The sequence below is a fragment of the Primulina tabacum genome, chromosome 3, assembly GCF_025594145.1.
Source record: "Primulina tabacum isolate GXHZ01 chromosome 3, ASM2559414v2, whole genome shotgun sequence".
In the NCBI taxonomy this organism is placed as follows: domain Eukaryota; kingdom Viridiplantae; phylum Streptophyta; class Magnoliopsida; order Lamiales; family Gesneriaceae; genus Primulina; species Primulina tabacum.
In genome coordinates, this window is record NC_134552.1 from 2776882 (window position 1) to 2793544 (window position 16663).

The window sequence follows — 16663 nt, forward strand, 5'->3', positions numbered from 1 at the left end:
CTTTTCTCCAAAAGTAAGTCTCTTGTGAGACGATCTCACGAATTTTTATCTGTGAGACGGGTCAACCCTACCGATATTCACAATGAAAAGTAATACTCTTAGCATAAAAAGTAATATTTTTTCATGGATGACCCAAATAAGAGATCCGTCTCATAAAATACGACCTGTGAAACCGTCTCACACAAGTTTTCACCAATATATATTATAAAACCATCAGTAATGGAAATGCCAACAATTCAAAATTTGGATATTTGATATACGGTTTCTATTATCTGAAAATCTTCACAAATATTTGGTTTTACATTATCTATTATTGTAATAGTTAACTTTCAAATTTTATATTTGTTCTATTTGGCAAAAAAAAATGAGAGAGACAAAAAAAAGGAAGCCTATTAGAAAGAATTTCAAGGCCCCTTTGATTGAAAGGTTGCAATGCATCTTCTGTGGATGGGCACTTTTTGCTTCTTATAATGCTTCAAATTATGTCTCCAGAGACTGCCAATATCTTGAGCTATTTTGGTGGCGTCTGCGGATACACCAGATAGGCCTGTCCTTGTGAATCCCACGGCGTATAGTCCATCTTTTCCTTTCCATCCATCTGGTAATGGAGATTTTGGAAACCCATTCTTGGAAAATAATACAGTTTCCTGCAACAAACGACAAGAACTTGAGAAAACAAACTCTAATATTTAAGAACAAATAATGCTAAACAAGTATATATTGATCTGTTATAGGTTAAGATGTTTTTATTACCTGTAACCAAACGGGGACGTTACTGCAGTATCCAGTTGCCAAAATAACCGAATCGATCTCAAGTTTATCGCCGTTAAGAAGCTCGACCGTGCCGCGCGTGAACTTCTTAATGCCGGGGATGACTCGGATATCCCTTGTTTTGATCCGCTCGAGTGCGCCAATGTCTAGAACTGGAGTCTTCCCTTGAGTGTTCTTCAGCTCCAATGGTCCAGTGGATGGTCGTTTCAGCCCGTATTTCTCGACGTTTCCGAGAATCATCCATGCTAAAACAAGCAAAATCTTGTCCACCACCCACAGCGGTAGCCATTTCAGCATCAACATTGCAAGCTCGAACGATGACTTCCCAAATATCTCCCTCGGCAGCACATGAACCTGAAGTATAAAACATACAGAAGAAATAATTTGTGAGACATACTTCTTAATTAAAGCGCTTTTTCAAAAACAAAAACAAACAAAATTTGAATATTTTATTCTCTCTATAATTATGCTTACCGAGCTGCGAACAACCATTGAAGGCTTGGCCCCATGGTTGCAAAGATCGAGAGAAACCTCCATGCCTGAGTTCCCACAGCCCACAACCACCACCTTCTTCCCCCTGAAACTCTCCCCACTCTTGTAATCACAAGCGTGAATCACTTCCCCACCGAAATCCTTCAAACCTTCGATATCCGGCACCAATCGCTCTGCATTCTCCCCCGTCGCCACCACCAGCCACCGGCAAATATACTCCACCTCAGACCCGCCGGCAGAGACTCTCGTCCTCACCCTCCACAACCCGCACGACTCATCGTACCTCGCCAACTCCACGCACTCATTAAACTGCGGGTTTATGTCGAAATTCCTCGCATACATCTCCAGGTATTCGATGAACTGATTCTTTGTCGGGTACTCAGGGTAGTGATCGGGAAATGGGAAATTCGGCAATTGGCAGAACTGTTTCGGGAGATGAAGCTTCAAGCGATTGTAAGTCCGTTTCTGCCAGAGAGATGCTATGCAATCTGACCGTTCTACAATCACGAACGGGACGGCTTGCTGCCTCAGTCCGGCGGCAGCTGCCAGTCCCGACGGCCCTGCGCCGACGATAACAGGGCCGTTCACCCACACACATCTGCGGGGCAACGAATCATCTTTATCCGTATGATTACACATTCTCATTCGATCAATTTGTAGTTTAGTTTCTCAAGTTCTGTTTGTTGTTTTGGAATGAGAAGAGAAGATGGATGGTGGAGGGGTTTAAATAGCTAGAAGGACTGTGCATTATTACATGTGAAAGGTGCATGCAAGTGAAGGGGATATTTCTTTTGGTTTAAAACGATGTTTCGATGTTGACTATATATATTATATTCAACATTTTGACCATAAATATTTTATGGTTTTCCCCTAAAACTATGATTTAAAAATTAAATAAACAAAAATACTTGAATGATATATTAGAGAAATATTCGTAAATAACGTAAGAGTGGCTATAAAGATTATTCCCAAATACTCTTTAAGCTAGATTGAAATATGTGTAGTTTCATTCATGATATCATCCTTAATTTCATTCGCGCTAGTACATAAGTTAAGCATTTTTCAATGCAAATTGGGTCTTTGATTTGCACCTCTGCATATGCGGGTGAGAGAAAGTTTGTCAATCATCATTTTTACACATTCACAAAGCGTACGTAACTCCTCATTTATGTTAATATTATTTTATAATATGGAACATTCTTCATTTCACGCTAACCACCAACTCATCAAGGTCATAAAATGCTTATCCAATTTTGATTCAAATGGTAAAAAGTCCAATAGGCCAAAGTACATTTTCTTTCAAATTTTTTTTTTAAAAACGAACTTCAAACATATAAGAAAAACAAAGACAAAAAGTTGAAAATTGATAATGTTTTATTTCAAATTCATGGTCAACCAAATATCATTTTGTCAAATATTCTCTTTGTTATTACTTATTGTATGTCATTCGTACACTTTTTTTTTTTTGCTAATTTTTTTTTTAAAAAAGCAAGCATATCTCATGAGGTTTTATCTACTTTACATTAATTGTCTCTAATATTCAATTGGATAAATCTAAGATAAGTAGGTTTTCTGAAAAATAGGTTATCTCGGTCAATATCTAGAGTGTAAAATAATGTGCTTGACATAAAAAATAATATTATTTATGGGTCAGATAGAAGATTCGTCTCACAAAGTGATCAGTGAGAAGATGTCATATGAGTTTTTGTTATGAAAGACATGAACGTTGTATGTATGTAAAGGAGATGAATATTTTTTTTGATTTAGCAAATAAACAATATATGTCACAAAACCAACCTTGTTTTTTAAGGATCGAAAATCTGCTTATAAAAATGTGACAAAAAAATAAATAAAAAAATAAAGTCAATAACCTATTATATATGTTGAACGACACGATAATTTAAAGTCGACAATGTCTACTTCCAATGATTCTAATAGCGACAACTTGTCACCCAATGAGGAGTTCGGAAAATATCTAAAATGCTGACCTGGCAGAAGGGAAAATCTGACTAGGATAATAGAATTGATGCCCACGTGGAGTGGAAGCTCAAAATCTGATGGGGACGACCAACTTCACCCACTCCTTACTGGACCCCCACGTTGGGATCGTGACCCATAACTTGTCGGCCCACGAAGCCCATACCTGAGAAGCGATGCTACACGCTGCGTACTACACATTTTCATCCCTACAGTCACGTTGCCCACTTGCCCTATCAAAATATCTCTGTTTTCTGCAATGATTATTAGTGAATAGTGCTATGCTATTAAAAAAAAAAAAACATATCTCAGATTCTATTTTAAGATTATTTAATTTTTCATGAAAACTCTTACCATATTGTTTACGAGTCAATTTTAGGAGACGTATTTTCTACTCGACACGACTCATTAAACATTGTTATTCTCTATGCTAAAAACATTACTTTTCATTACAAGAATAAATCAGGTCGATTCATCTCATAAATATAGATTCGTGATGTCATATCACATGAGACATATTTTTTATTTTTTTTCTATAAAATCCATATTTTCTAATTTCTATAATTTGTTCTGAATTGTATGTGTAAACACACTTTAAATTAACTAAATATCTAAAAATTTAGATGTAAATGTCTTGACTTTGTATCCTAAAACTGAGTTCGTAGGATTGTGGAAAAAATTGGGTAAAACAAATATCTATCCATCACCATTATAGTATGTCGAATCTGACCAAAATTCAAACCAGCGGCAACCAAATTACACTCGTGTGCGTGATTAATACTACCATGAACTTACAAAATCATAGTATAACTTACTCATTAATACATCATTATATATTTATTTTATTGACACTTTAGCTTAACTCAACCCTAAAAACTAATTCTAGATGGATAATTGTTTAATTCTATAAATACAACTATCAAGTACTTAATACAGTCGATGTAAGACATTTAACATAATCCTTCATGCTCGGTAATGAACAACGATCCCATGAAGTTTTGTCGCAGTGAGTTGTTGCAAATTGCTTGTAATTACCAAAACCTTCCAATGGAATCCTTCTTGATTCAAAACCAAATTAATTTGTGATTGACAGTTGTAAATATCAAAACAACTAACAATAATTACGATTGAGTGTTGCTAATCCAACCGAATTAATTTACGAAATTGTTGAGATTATTTATTCACGTGCTTCTAAACCAATCTTTCGATTTTAACAATTATTAATTGTTTCAATTCATCTTATATAGAAAAAAATTAAAAAATAAATTAAAATACATAACTTTATATAACGTATTCATTGTTTGGCAAAAACTTGTGTGAGACGGTCTCACGTGTCCTATTTTGTGTGACGGATCTCTTATTTGGGTCATTCATGAAAAAATATTATTTATTAAACTAAGAATATTACTTTTTATTGTGAATATCGGTAGGGTTGACATGTCTCACAGATAAAGATTCGTGAGACTGTCTCACAAGAGACATACTCTAATTGTTTTACAAACATAATGTGTGAGAAAAACTACTAGTATAGATTAAGAAAAGCATATATGTGGGGTCCTTAGCTCCTAATCGTTATTACAATGCACTTTGATTAGGGTTAACTAATTACAGCGGAAAACGAGTTTAAAATTTCCTTTACAATGAGCCCGAAATATTTCTTCTATAATTTAAATACTAAAATAGTATTTCATCTCATATCATAAACATGCCCACACGAACTCAAAACCAATCATATACAAACAACTCATATCCTCGGGACATGCCCCGGTATATAAATACATTTACATATATACTGGGAACAAAACATAAACCTCAACTCAAATTGTGACTCCCTCCAGAAGTACTATCTCCGGTCTCCTGATAACCTGGAGTACCTGCATTGTCCACACACAAAGACAACAACAGCCCCCCTTGGGGGTGAGTAAAGCTCCGTATGGAACAACCAATGATATATACCACAGATATCTAAACAATGATATATGATATGCAATGCATGTATGTCGTGGAGGTATCAGGTCAAATGCCCATCCACTGAGCACATGTCAGAATCAAACGAATCGCTATCAAATCAATGCTCGAGCTGGCACACCGGCCTCAATAAGGGATACTCGTCTGATAGCGTCGACAAAGCGCCATCAAATCCCAAATCTCATATCCAATCATCGGGGCCACTAATGTCTATGTTTTTAAGGGTCGCATAATACCAAACATAGCATTGTGTTCACAAACCCCAGAATCCAATCAAATCATATCAGGGTATCCAAGGATCATAGCTCAACGTGCATGTCATGTATCGATGTATGCATCAAACGATGTGTGTTAACAAAACATTTATTTTATACATCGATATTCAAATCTCAATGTCATGTATGCCACATAAACTCAACAATTAAGGCATATAGACACGTATTCTCAATCCAATCAGTCAAATCAATCCAACATATATCATATAATACAAATACATGTCGTATGTTATCCGGTCGCAACATACCTCAATTCTTCGTTTCCAGTTGATGTAGCATGAAGATATTGATATTACACTTTATCTAGATCAATAACATACTAATTCCAATCAATAACATAATCCAAAATCATTAATATGAGTTTCAAATATCATTTGAAACTTAAAAAATTCATATCAAATCCAAATCAGATCATAATTCAATTCCGAATTCGATTATGAGTTTCTTGTCAGTTATTCGAAATTAAACTTCAAATACATGTTATTCCAGCACTTTGATATTTAGAGCTGCTGGAACCAGAAGAAAATTACCTCAGTCAGAAGCCCTCGACACGAAGATCACAAATATATAATTTGTTTCACGTTTAGACAGCGTTTCAAAGTCGATTTGGACAGAAGAGGATCGAGTTTCTTTCTTTTCTCTCGAACTTTCAGGAAATGAAATGAAGAAAGAAAGAAGGAAAAAGTTACTTTTATCCTCATCTCTCTCGCGCTCGGACGGTAGAATTCTCGCGCCCGAGCGCGAGACATTCTGCCCCGAGTAAAAATTGCACCGCGCTCGGGCGGTCATAAAGTACCGCTCGGGCGCGGCATGTTCTGTCCGAGAACATAAATTCTATATATCTTGGTGCTCGGGCGGTCATTTTCTACCGCCCGGGCGCGGCATGTTCTGTCCGAGAACATAAATTCTATATATCTTGGTGCTCGGGCGGTCATTTTCTACCGCCCGGGCGCCACACAAAATGACCGCCCGGGCGCCACACTTTTTGTACAATTATTTGATTTTTGTACTTATTGGCGTCCGGCTTCCCCACTCGAGCTCTTACAACGTCAATTCATATTCAATACTTATTTTCTTAATTTCATTGTCATAATATACATCAAATGCATAATCACATATCAAATTCATGAATTATCGATTATCACATAAGATTTACGATAATACGATACACGGTCCTTACAATATATATTTATATTGTGTGTGTTTGAAACGTGTATGTGTATTAATTGGAAAATATTGATTTGAAATGAGTGACAATGCGTTTAGATTTTTTTCCTTCTATGCTTAAAATTTCGGAGATATTTAGATAGTGTTCGCAAAAGATTATGTTTTCGTAGAAATGATTAAATTTATAGATTAGAAATAAGTTAAAAAAATTAGAAGTGCGTAGCACTTGAAAACCAAAAAAAAAATCAAAAGTTGGCAGTGTTTGATAATAAGTGATTCTAATTATAACTTACTAACATAATCACTTTTGGAGAATCAAAATCATCACATGATAAACTATTGGATTTCACTTAAATTCAGAAAAATCTAAAACATAAAATGAGGCTAAAAAATTACACAAAACTGATTTTTTAAAGCCAAAATCAAATAATCAATATTTTTTGGTGTATTACTATATTATTTATATTCAGTATATATATATATATATATATATATATATATATATATATATATATATATATAGGGGTAGGGACAAATTTAATTTTAAAAAATACAAACATTTTTTACTAAAATTTGTGCTTGGACGGCCACTGCCTAGGTTGGTATATATGCGTGCTCATGCAACCGATGCATGCATTTTTCGACGGCTAAGATTCCTTCGCTGAGAAACGGCATGCATCATACAAAGGTTTATTATTTATTTACTTATTCTTTTAATTTTAATTTTTTTTAAAAAAAAATTAATTTTGTTTTGAATATGTTATGCTCAGCACATCTGCTTCTTTGTGAAATTCAACTAATCTGATTAATTAATATCAATATTAATGCACTGAATAAACCTGATTCAAAACTATAGCAAAAATATAATTTACACAGGCATGTAGAATAAATTAACATACAGATCAATCTGACACACAATGAATCCCTTGAAACACGAGCCAATTTATAGTTTGGTTCGAATTTTTATCCAAAATCGAACCATACTATAGTTAAACGTCACGATCAGACAAAGATTGTATTTAAAAAAAAAATGATATACAGAAAATAATCTTGAAAGTGAATCGGTTAATGGCTTTCAAGAATTACTAGGGTTGCTCATTATCTTGATTTTGCATGCCTGGCTATGTATATAATTTAGTAAAATGTTTATAGAGTCAAACATATTGTTTAATTATACTGAAAGAATATCATCGATACCAATTGGTGGATCGAACGTGATATTCTTAACTATTCGGAAATCAACATATTTAGTCAGCTTAAACGATGAAGCCCTACATAATCAAATTTGACTTTGGCATTAAATTAATTAACAATGACATTATCTTATCTTATCTTATAAGTTGAGATTGAGTTTAGGACCAGTGCATGAGGATTTCACATGAAACACTTCAAATTCTGTGCAATATTATCAAAGTCTTCGCTACATTTGGGACCATTTGGCCCCAACTGGACCAATTTCTTTTGTGAACTTGAAAAAAATTTCAATCCTAGAGTTATTTTCTACCGACAGGTTTTCTAACTGTTTTTTTTTTTGGATCAAATATTAAATGTGCGTGTTTGCACAACTTTGGAGTTGAGTTTCGGGCGTGTCAGATACAGAATGTGACAAAAAAAAATGAAGTCTAACTTCTAGAAAACTCAAGCAACATGAGTCTTGATTCAAGTGTGGCAAAAACTTGTGTGAGACGGTCTCACGGATCGTATTTTTGAGACGGATATCTTATTTGGGTCATCCATGAAAAAGTTTTACTTTTTATACTAAGAGTATTACTTTTTTATTGTGAATATCGGTAAGGTTGACCTGTCTCACAGATAAAGATTCGTGAGACCGTCTTACAAGAGACTTACTCTTTTAGTATAGGTTAAGGTTAACCTCCTCCGATTTTGATGCTACCAAATTGGAAAAATAAATACAAGAACAAAGGAAATTGAATGTTTCGGATAGAACTCGACATTTTGCAAGAAAATAAAATCCGAAAACAAAGCAAGGAAATTGAAATGAAAATGGAATGAAAATTATGAGATTAAGATCACTAATTTGCTGAAATTTAAAACTGAAATTATAGAGTTCCCTGACTAGAGATGAGAAAAAAAACCAAATTTTTGGTATACCTAGATTACAGTACCGGAAAATACTGAATTTGCCGAATTTTCGGTATACCAAAGATTTCGGTACGGTAACATAACAATACCGAATTTTTTGGTACTGTAATGATATGTAATTTAAAAATTTCGGTATATATATTTCGGAATACTGGAAAAATATAAAACTTTTAAAATATATAATATTTAAAGGCAAAAATTTGTATGAAACGGTCTCACGATACGTATTTTGTGAGACATATCTTTTATTTGGGTCACCATGGAAAAATATTACTTTTTATGCTAAGAGTATTATTTTTATTGTGAATATCGGTAGGGTTGACCTGTCACACTGATAAAAATTCGTGAAGCCGTCTCACAAGAGACCTACTCTATTTTAAAACAATAAATTTATAAAAATTTAAAAACTGTAAGGTTTTTTTCTATTTTGAAATGGTATATATCGAGACCATACCGAAATTTCGATATATCGTACAATTTCGACATAATCGGTATGCTAATTATATGTATCGAAATTTCGATATACTGATTGTATCGATATGAATTTGTTTATAGCGTAATTTTCGATACGATAGGGTATGATACAGGATACAGCTCCCTCTATCCATGAGGGTCTTATCCCCACATATAATCCCCGTAATCCCATCAACAATTTCAATATTAACGAGATTAGTTCTTAATTATGCCAGAAAATAAATTGGGCCCAAACAATATGATATGGCGCACATTTAATTGGACTCTGGCCCAAATTTTAATGTCGAATAAAGCCCATTTCACTTCCTTTTTTTAAAAAGAAAAAGCTTTAAAGGACCTTGAATCTAAGCGAAAATACCAAGATTGGAACTTTGATCAAATATGTAATGCAAAAATACTGTGAGGAATTCAAAGTAATCAGTGAGTGTAAGACAAGTCATTCCAATGGAACATTTGCTTTCTTCCGCATTAGGATAAAGTTTAACCATATCAAATCATAGCATATAAACGAGCATGAAAAAAGAACTCGACCCAAACGAGGAAAAATGAGTTCCGAAAACTCATCAAGTGGCCCGATGCCACCACGATTTAGCCACGGATCCTTTGAACATGTCGTATTGGCGGGGAAGACCGTCGGCGCGTCTATGATAGCTCCCCGCGGCGGTTCCGGTGAGTCGTCTCAAGAAAGTTGCACCATTAACATTTATGTAAACAATGATGTACAAGGTATCAACAACTCGATCTTGCTTGATGGCGAGGTTAAAATGGGAGATCTTGGAGTTAATTTGTATCTGGAAGATTTGAAAATGGACAAGGGGTTCAGAGTGGTGAGAACAGGGGTGGAAGGTGAATTCGAAAAGAGATTGGGGTGGCTTTTGTTATTTGCATTTATCATACTTTTCTTGTCATTTTTTATTATTTATTAAAATAATTTAATACAGTGTGAGAACTAATTTATGGTGAACAATTCGTTTGATTTAAGTACTTTAATATTGCATGTAACATAATTAATTTCATGTAATTAATGTTTTTATTTGAATTCATTTTTCCTTTTGTTGCTGGAACAATAACATTTAATATCAAAGAAAAATTGTCAATGAATCGGATTCGAGCAAGATTTCATATCCTTCGTCACATCTTTATTTATTATATTCATCTCTATCTCCATTTCTGCCGGGTGTTCAACTTTCATTTTCATCTTATTACTCATCGAAAGATCGGATATACATATCATTTCCAAATATATCGCCTAATGTTTTTATCTTTTTCAAATTTGAATTATTTTGATGAGATATGAATATTTGTTAAAATCTTTAAGATATCAATAACAAACAAACAAAATTTAAAAATAAAAATTAGAAAACTATACACCATACAAAAAATAACAACATATTATAAATAATTTATCACAGCATCATTACTCTAAAAAAAACATAAGCTCTATACTAATAATTTTCTTCATTTCATCCAACTACTATCATTCAACAAAATTATATTATAATTATTATTTTTTACACGGGTCAATTTAATGAAACATATCTCCTACTTGACCTAACTCATGAAAATGTATTATTTTTTATTCCAAAAGTATTACATTTGACTCCAACTATAGACATTATCAACCCATCTCACGGATATAAATTCATAGACCATCTCACTAAAGACCTACTTTATGTATAAAAATAAAGGTATAGACGTAATTTCATTATGTGCTTCCCCAAATTAAATGAGAATAATTTTTTAAAGGATGAAATTTTTAATTTGAGTATTCTTCTGCGCGCGATTTATGCTTATACAATTAAAATATTTATCTACTAATGATAATTTTTGTTTTTTTTTTCCAAATTCGTGAAATTAAATATTTTTTTATTAGGAGTAATTAATTATCTAATTTTTTTAAAAAATAGTTAAATATATGATTGAATTTTAAAATATAGATAAAAATAAGATTGGAAATGTTGGATCAATTAAGTTTTGTGGATTTAAACAAAGACTATTTTAATTTAAAATAAGCATTTAATAAGAGACTAGTCAAACTGAATTCACAAGGAAAACCGATATTCATATGTTAATGTTTTCCCAAGTCAAACTAAAGACTAAGGCAACTTAACTCAAACGTAACTGATTATCGGAAGAAAACTGAATATCGAAGGGCATTGATTTAAGGCTTACTGATCATCTTATCTTGCTAAATTAGTGAGACATTTCAACAAATATTCTTTCAAGATTTCCAGAACATTATCTTAAGATCAGAACACCTACTAACATATAAGATAATATATTGGTAACAGCTTTTCAGTTCGTTAGAACGTCAGATTCCATGCGTACTACCAGAGTACAATATTTGTAAGAAATGACAATGACATGACACAACAACTTTTCTATTTGGAAATGACTATCAGATTGAAAAAGTCGATTATTGGAATTTGTTCATGAAATAGATCAGTTGTTTGAAATTTCAATCTCTCCTCAAAAATTCCGAATCACGAGCATTATTTTAAGTATCAAGTTCTCGAGAGCCAAACTGATAAAGGTATTTTTCATCACACACTTAAGTTATTGCATCTGATTATTGAGGATCAATTGTGCTAGTATATGTCCATGAGCAATACTTGTAATTTACTGTAAGAGCTTCACTGATAATTTTGTTTGTTATTAGATATCTAGGAGTTTCAGTAGGTCAGATATAAGCCCTGCTGAAGTAGGTTGTTCCAAATTGTTTGTAATTATCAAAATCTTCAAGTGAAAAATCTTTCATGAGTAAAAGAAAAGGTGACATAAAGTTGTTCAAATCTCCAAAAATCCTAAACAATTGTTTTGTAAACTAGTTACCAATTTCGTTTACTCAAAATTATTTCAATTTGTTAAATCTAATTGTTATTTAGCCTTGCCATTTGTGATGTTCAACCGATTCAGTGAAACTATTTCCATGCAGTACCGAACAACTGGTTTATTGAAGCTCAGCTGACAAAAATTTCAATCCAGTGTTGCTAATCCAACCGAATTAATTTTGACAATTTGTTGAGACTGTTTATTCGCCAAATTCAGTGTTGCTAACAGAATATTTAAGAACGATGTGTATTAATATAATTTTATTATGGATTTACCAAATTAATTAAGAATCAATTATTAAAGGAGTATAGTATTTATTAAATAGCAATACAAACACACACACACATATATAATCTAATCAGGTATTCCGGTCATGTATATGCATGATGTTACTAGATACGTCTCCATCCTCGAACCCGAAAATCCTCCCAAAAAATCCATCTATATCCTCCTCCATTCGAGTAAGAAATCAGATCCTTCAACCGAGTTCGGAAGAAATTGAGTTCCTACTCTTGAGTTTGTTAGATTATTTTATAGGCTTTTCTATGTAAAAAATTATTCAGTAGGCTTCAACGTACAGTTTAAAAAAGAATTTAGAAAAAAACAACTAAAAATATATATCCAATGTAAAGTTTATATATGTATATATGTGTGTGTGTGTGTGTGTGTGTATATATATCAGTTTTCGAAATTAAAATTACAAGATTTGAATTACAGATTTTTATATTAGTTATCTAAATCAATGGTATTCAGTGGAAGGTGATAAATGTTTTCTTATTCTGTTGGCTATATTTGGCATATTATCGTATTGAGCAAATCAAGCAGATGACATTGTCTTACTTTATTAAACAATTATATGCGTGTTATTACAATGCAATTTGTGATAAATATATAATGGATTTCTTAGTAAAAAAAATTTATTCAAAACAAATTTTGTTTTTACAAAAAATTAAAACGTGATTGTCATTCCTCACACAGTTAATTAATGGTTTTTTCCATTTTCGTTCAAACAATGATAATAAATACAGAGGAAAATCTCGAACGACTGAATAGTTTTTGTAGAAAACTTTCATTCTTTTCAAATTCTTCTGTGTATTTCTTCTCAAAAGTCTCATCGCTGATTATGATTTCCAAAGTTTCATTCTTTTTAAATATTATTCAGTTTCTTGTTTATGTCCAAACAAATTGAATTTCCGGTTCTTTTTTCTTTCTAACAATAAGTTTCAGTTTTTTTCCTCCTCAAAATGGGCACGATATCAAGTTATTTCGGGGTTTCACTCGAGCGAAATTTCAGTCCAAAATGCAGTCATTTTCGCGCGACAGTTTTCATCATTTGTGGAGCTGTTTTCTTGGATATGTGATTCTTGAACTAAATTTTCTTGCATCCAGTGGGGTTGAAATTTGTTTCAGAATCTAGCTTCTCAGGTACGGTTAGTGATTTGTGGGGGGATTGATGATGAATGAACGTAAGAGTTTTGGACTCTTTTTTTTTCGATGAGTTGCTTCAGTAATTCAGGGAAAAGGTGGTAACGCAGTTCTATGAATCGATGATTTTGTTTGTTTTTGGTGTCTGATACGACGTTGTCTAGTGGCCTCATTACACCAAATGGAGAAGGGGCCAACCAAGAATCAACGCTCATGCCTTCGTTTATTAGCTTTGGTATCATCTCTCTGTTGGCTATGTTTGTTTTATGTTCATTTTATAGTTCTTGGAGGTACAAGTGTTGATGATATTATGTTTGATTCCAACTCTGCTCCCCTTAATGCCATATCAATCAAGAATCACCTTAGTCGTCCCGTCTCTGTGAAACGTATTATCCGAACTGAGAAGGAAGGATTGGCTGATGTTGTATCAAAAAATGTAATCCAAAATGAAGCTCCATGGATACCTTCAAAGAAAGGGCTGGTGAAAACGAAAGATAAGCCTCCTAATAAGATGATGAATTATCCATTTATGCGGGCATTGAGGACAGTAGAGAACAAGAGTGACCCTTGTGGAGGAAAGTATATTTATGTTCATGATCTTCCTTCAATGTTCAATGAGAACATGGTTAAAGAATGTAAGAGTCTTAGTCTCTGGACCGACATGTGTAAGTTCATTACAAATTTCGGTCTTGGTCCGCCATTGGAGAATGTTGAAGGGGTTTTCTCGAATACCGGATGGTATGCAACGAATCAGTTCGCTTTAGATTTGATATTCAGTAACCGGATGAAGCAATACAAGTGCTTAACGAATGACTCATCTCTTGCTGCTGCAATTTTCGTGCCTTTCTATGCAGGATTCGATATTTCTAGATATCTTTGGGGGCATAACATGACGACTCGTGATGCTGCATCACTAGCTTTGATTGAGTGGCTCGTGAAGAGGCCAGAGTGGCAGATCATGGGAGGAAGGGATCATTTTCTTGTCGCGGGTAGGATAACATGGGATTTTAGGAGGTTAACCGATCAAGAATCGGATTGGGGTAATAAGCTTCTGTTCTTACCGCCGGTCAAGAACATGTCTGTACTCGTGGTGGAATCGAGCCCGTGGCATATGAATGATTATGGAATCCCATATCCCACATACTTCCATCCTGAAAAAGATTCTGATTTGTCCATTTGGCTGGATAGAATGAGGAAACAAGAAAGGAAACACCTCTTCTGCTTTGCGGGTGCTCCTCGACCTGGAAACAAGAATTCTATTCGTGGCCAGATCATAGAACAATGCAAGAACTCGAATTCGTGCCAACTTTTGGAATGTGGATTCGGGGAGAGCAAGTGTCATTCGCCTGGTCAAATTATGCAAATGTTTCAGAGCTCTCATTTTTGCCTCCAGCCTCAAGGTGATTCTTTCACAAGAAGATCAGCATTTGATTCCATATTGGCCGGTTGTATACCTGTTTTTTTCCATCCAGCTTCTGCATATACTCAATATACATGGCATTTACCAAAGAATTATACAAAATATTCAGTTTTTATACCCGAGGACGATGTTCGTATCAAGAAAATTAGCTTAGAGGAGAGGTTGAATGAAATTTCTGCCGAGCAAGTGAAGGAAATGAGGGATATGGTCATTAATCTCATCCCTCAGCTGATATATGCAGATCCTCGATCAGATTCGAATGCGTTCAAAGACGCATTTGACATTGCAGTTGAAGCGATCATAAAAAAAGTTACAAAGTTGAGGAGGGACGTAGTTGAGGGGCAGGATTATGGTAATTTTATTGAGGAACTCACTTGGAAGTATGCTTTGGACAAAGATCAAGCTGAGAAGCCTCATGCATGGGATCCTTTTTTCTCAAAAACCAAAAAAAACATAGTGAGTTCCCTTCGAACAAGGGCGAATTCGACGAGGGACTAGCAGAGACAGTAGTTTTAATTGCATTGCTAAAGATGTTTGGATGTTATAGGAAGATTCTTTTTGCCAATATTGTGGATGCTGTTGATGTATGAAAACTAGCATATGTTAAATCTATAGGTATTCTTGAATCCCATTATTATTACATCCTTAATAACATGATAGCATTGTAAGTTCCAAATATTACTTATTCATGGGATTTTGTGTATTTTCTAAAATTTGTTTTGAATGTCTATTATCATATACCAAAGGCTATTGTAACGTCGTGAAGTAAATATAACAATTTATTGATTTAGTAATATGAGATTACTAAATAATTAACAATATTCAAGTAACAAAATATTTTATATCTTAGCCATATAAAATCCAAATAATTTGAAATTTGACGTTGTTTGTCGGTTGTTTTTAAACAAGATAATTTATTAGGATTCTACGAAATATAGGCCATCTATTTATATGGATTTTTTTAGTTTAGTGGATGTTTTGATATAACATATTATTTGAATTTAATTGTTTATGGTGTATTTGATGTTAGTGTTATGAACAAAATACACCGGAATATTAATTCTTGAATGATGAAATTTAATAATCGAGTTTTATATTTTTGTTGAATTAATTGTTATTGAGCTATAATATTTATATATAATCGATTATCAGATACGGTTGACGTACGAGCATATGTTATTATTTGGTTATGATGCATACAATTGCGTTGAAAGATGGTAAATCATCGGGAATGAGTGATTTGATATTATACATGTTATTGTTTATCATTGTTGATATTGTTGGTTGTTGGATATTGGGCAATGATTTATTTTAATTATAATCACAATAGTAGGGGAACGAAGTATATTGGTGTTTGTCGCAATAGTAGAAGAGTGATGTATTGTTGATATTGTTTGTTGCAGTTGTAGGAGAACGACGCATTGTTAATGTTGTTTGTCGTGATAGTAGGGGAGCGACGCATTGTTAATGTTGTTGGTTGTGATATCAGTCGTTGTTCAAAAACAACGAATGGATGTTCACATAGTACGAATGAATGAAGGAGTATTCTTGTTATGATTTTAAATATATCTTATGTTGTTCTTTGTATAACTATTATGTATTACGATGATGTGTAATATGTATGTTCATCCTTCGAATGTTGTTTTTGTTGGAAATGTTACAGGACTAGTGCTGGGACATGATAGAGGAAAAAGACTAGGTGTGTCTGGTCAAAGAAGTCGTGTAATTGATAATAGATAGAAATTGTATTGTTTATTGT

The 16663-nt window shown here is 33.5% G+C and overlaps 2 protein-coding genes across 2 annotated transcripts; one reads left to right on the plus strand and one right to left on the minus strand.

Moving 5' to 3' along the window:
• Nucleotides 1–201: 201 nt before the first annotated feature.
• Nucleotides 202–1942, minus strand: LOC142538815 (putative indole-3-pyruvate monooxygenase YUCCA5). The gene is made up of 3 exons (XM_075644109.1): nt 1246–1942; nt 754–1125; nt 202–647 (listed from the first exon to the last, which is right to left on the minus strand). Exons 1-3 carry the CDS (start codon nt 1906–1908, stop codon nt 405–407), a joined length of 1278 nt encoding a protein of 425 aa, XP_075500224.1. The 5' UTR covers nt 1909–1942; the 3' UTR covers nt 202–404.
• Nucleotides 1943–13537: 11595 nt separating this feature from the next.
• LOC142538817 (xyloglucan galactosyltransferase MUR3) lies at nt 13538–15512 on the plus strand. The gene has a single exon (XM_075644110.1). It carries the CDS (start codon nt 13666–13668, stop codon nt 15400–15402), a length of 1737 nt encoding a protein of 578 aa, XP_075500225.1. The 5' UTR covers nt 13538–13665; the 3' UTR covers nt 15403–15512.
• The last annotated feature ends 1151 nt before the right edge of the window (nt 15513–16663 follow it).

Coding starts and splice junctions, on each gene's coding strand:
- LOC142538817 (XM_075644110.1), top strand. CDS start 13,666: ATGGAGAAGGGGCCAACCAAGAATCAACGCTCATGCCTTCGTTTATTA.
- LOC142538815 (XM_075644109.1), bottom strand. CDS start 1,908: ATGAGAATGTGTAATCATACGGATAAAGATGATTCGTTGCCCCGCAGA. Junction 1,126..1,245: donor CAATGGTTGTTCGCAGCTCG/GTAAGCATAATT, acceptor TTTATACTTCAG/GTTCATGTGCTGCCGAGGGA. Junction 648..753: donor ACGTCCCCGTTTGGTTACAG/GTAATAAAAACA, acceptor CGTTTGTTGCAG/GAAACTGTATTATTTTCCAA.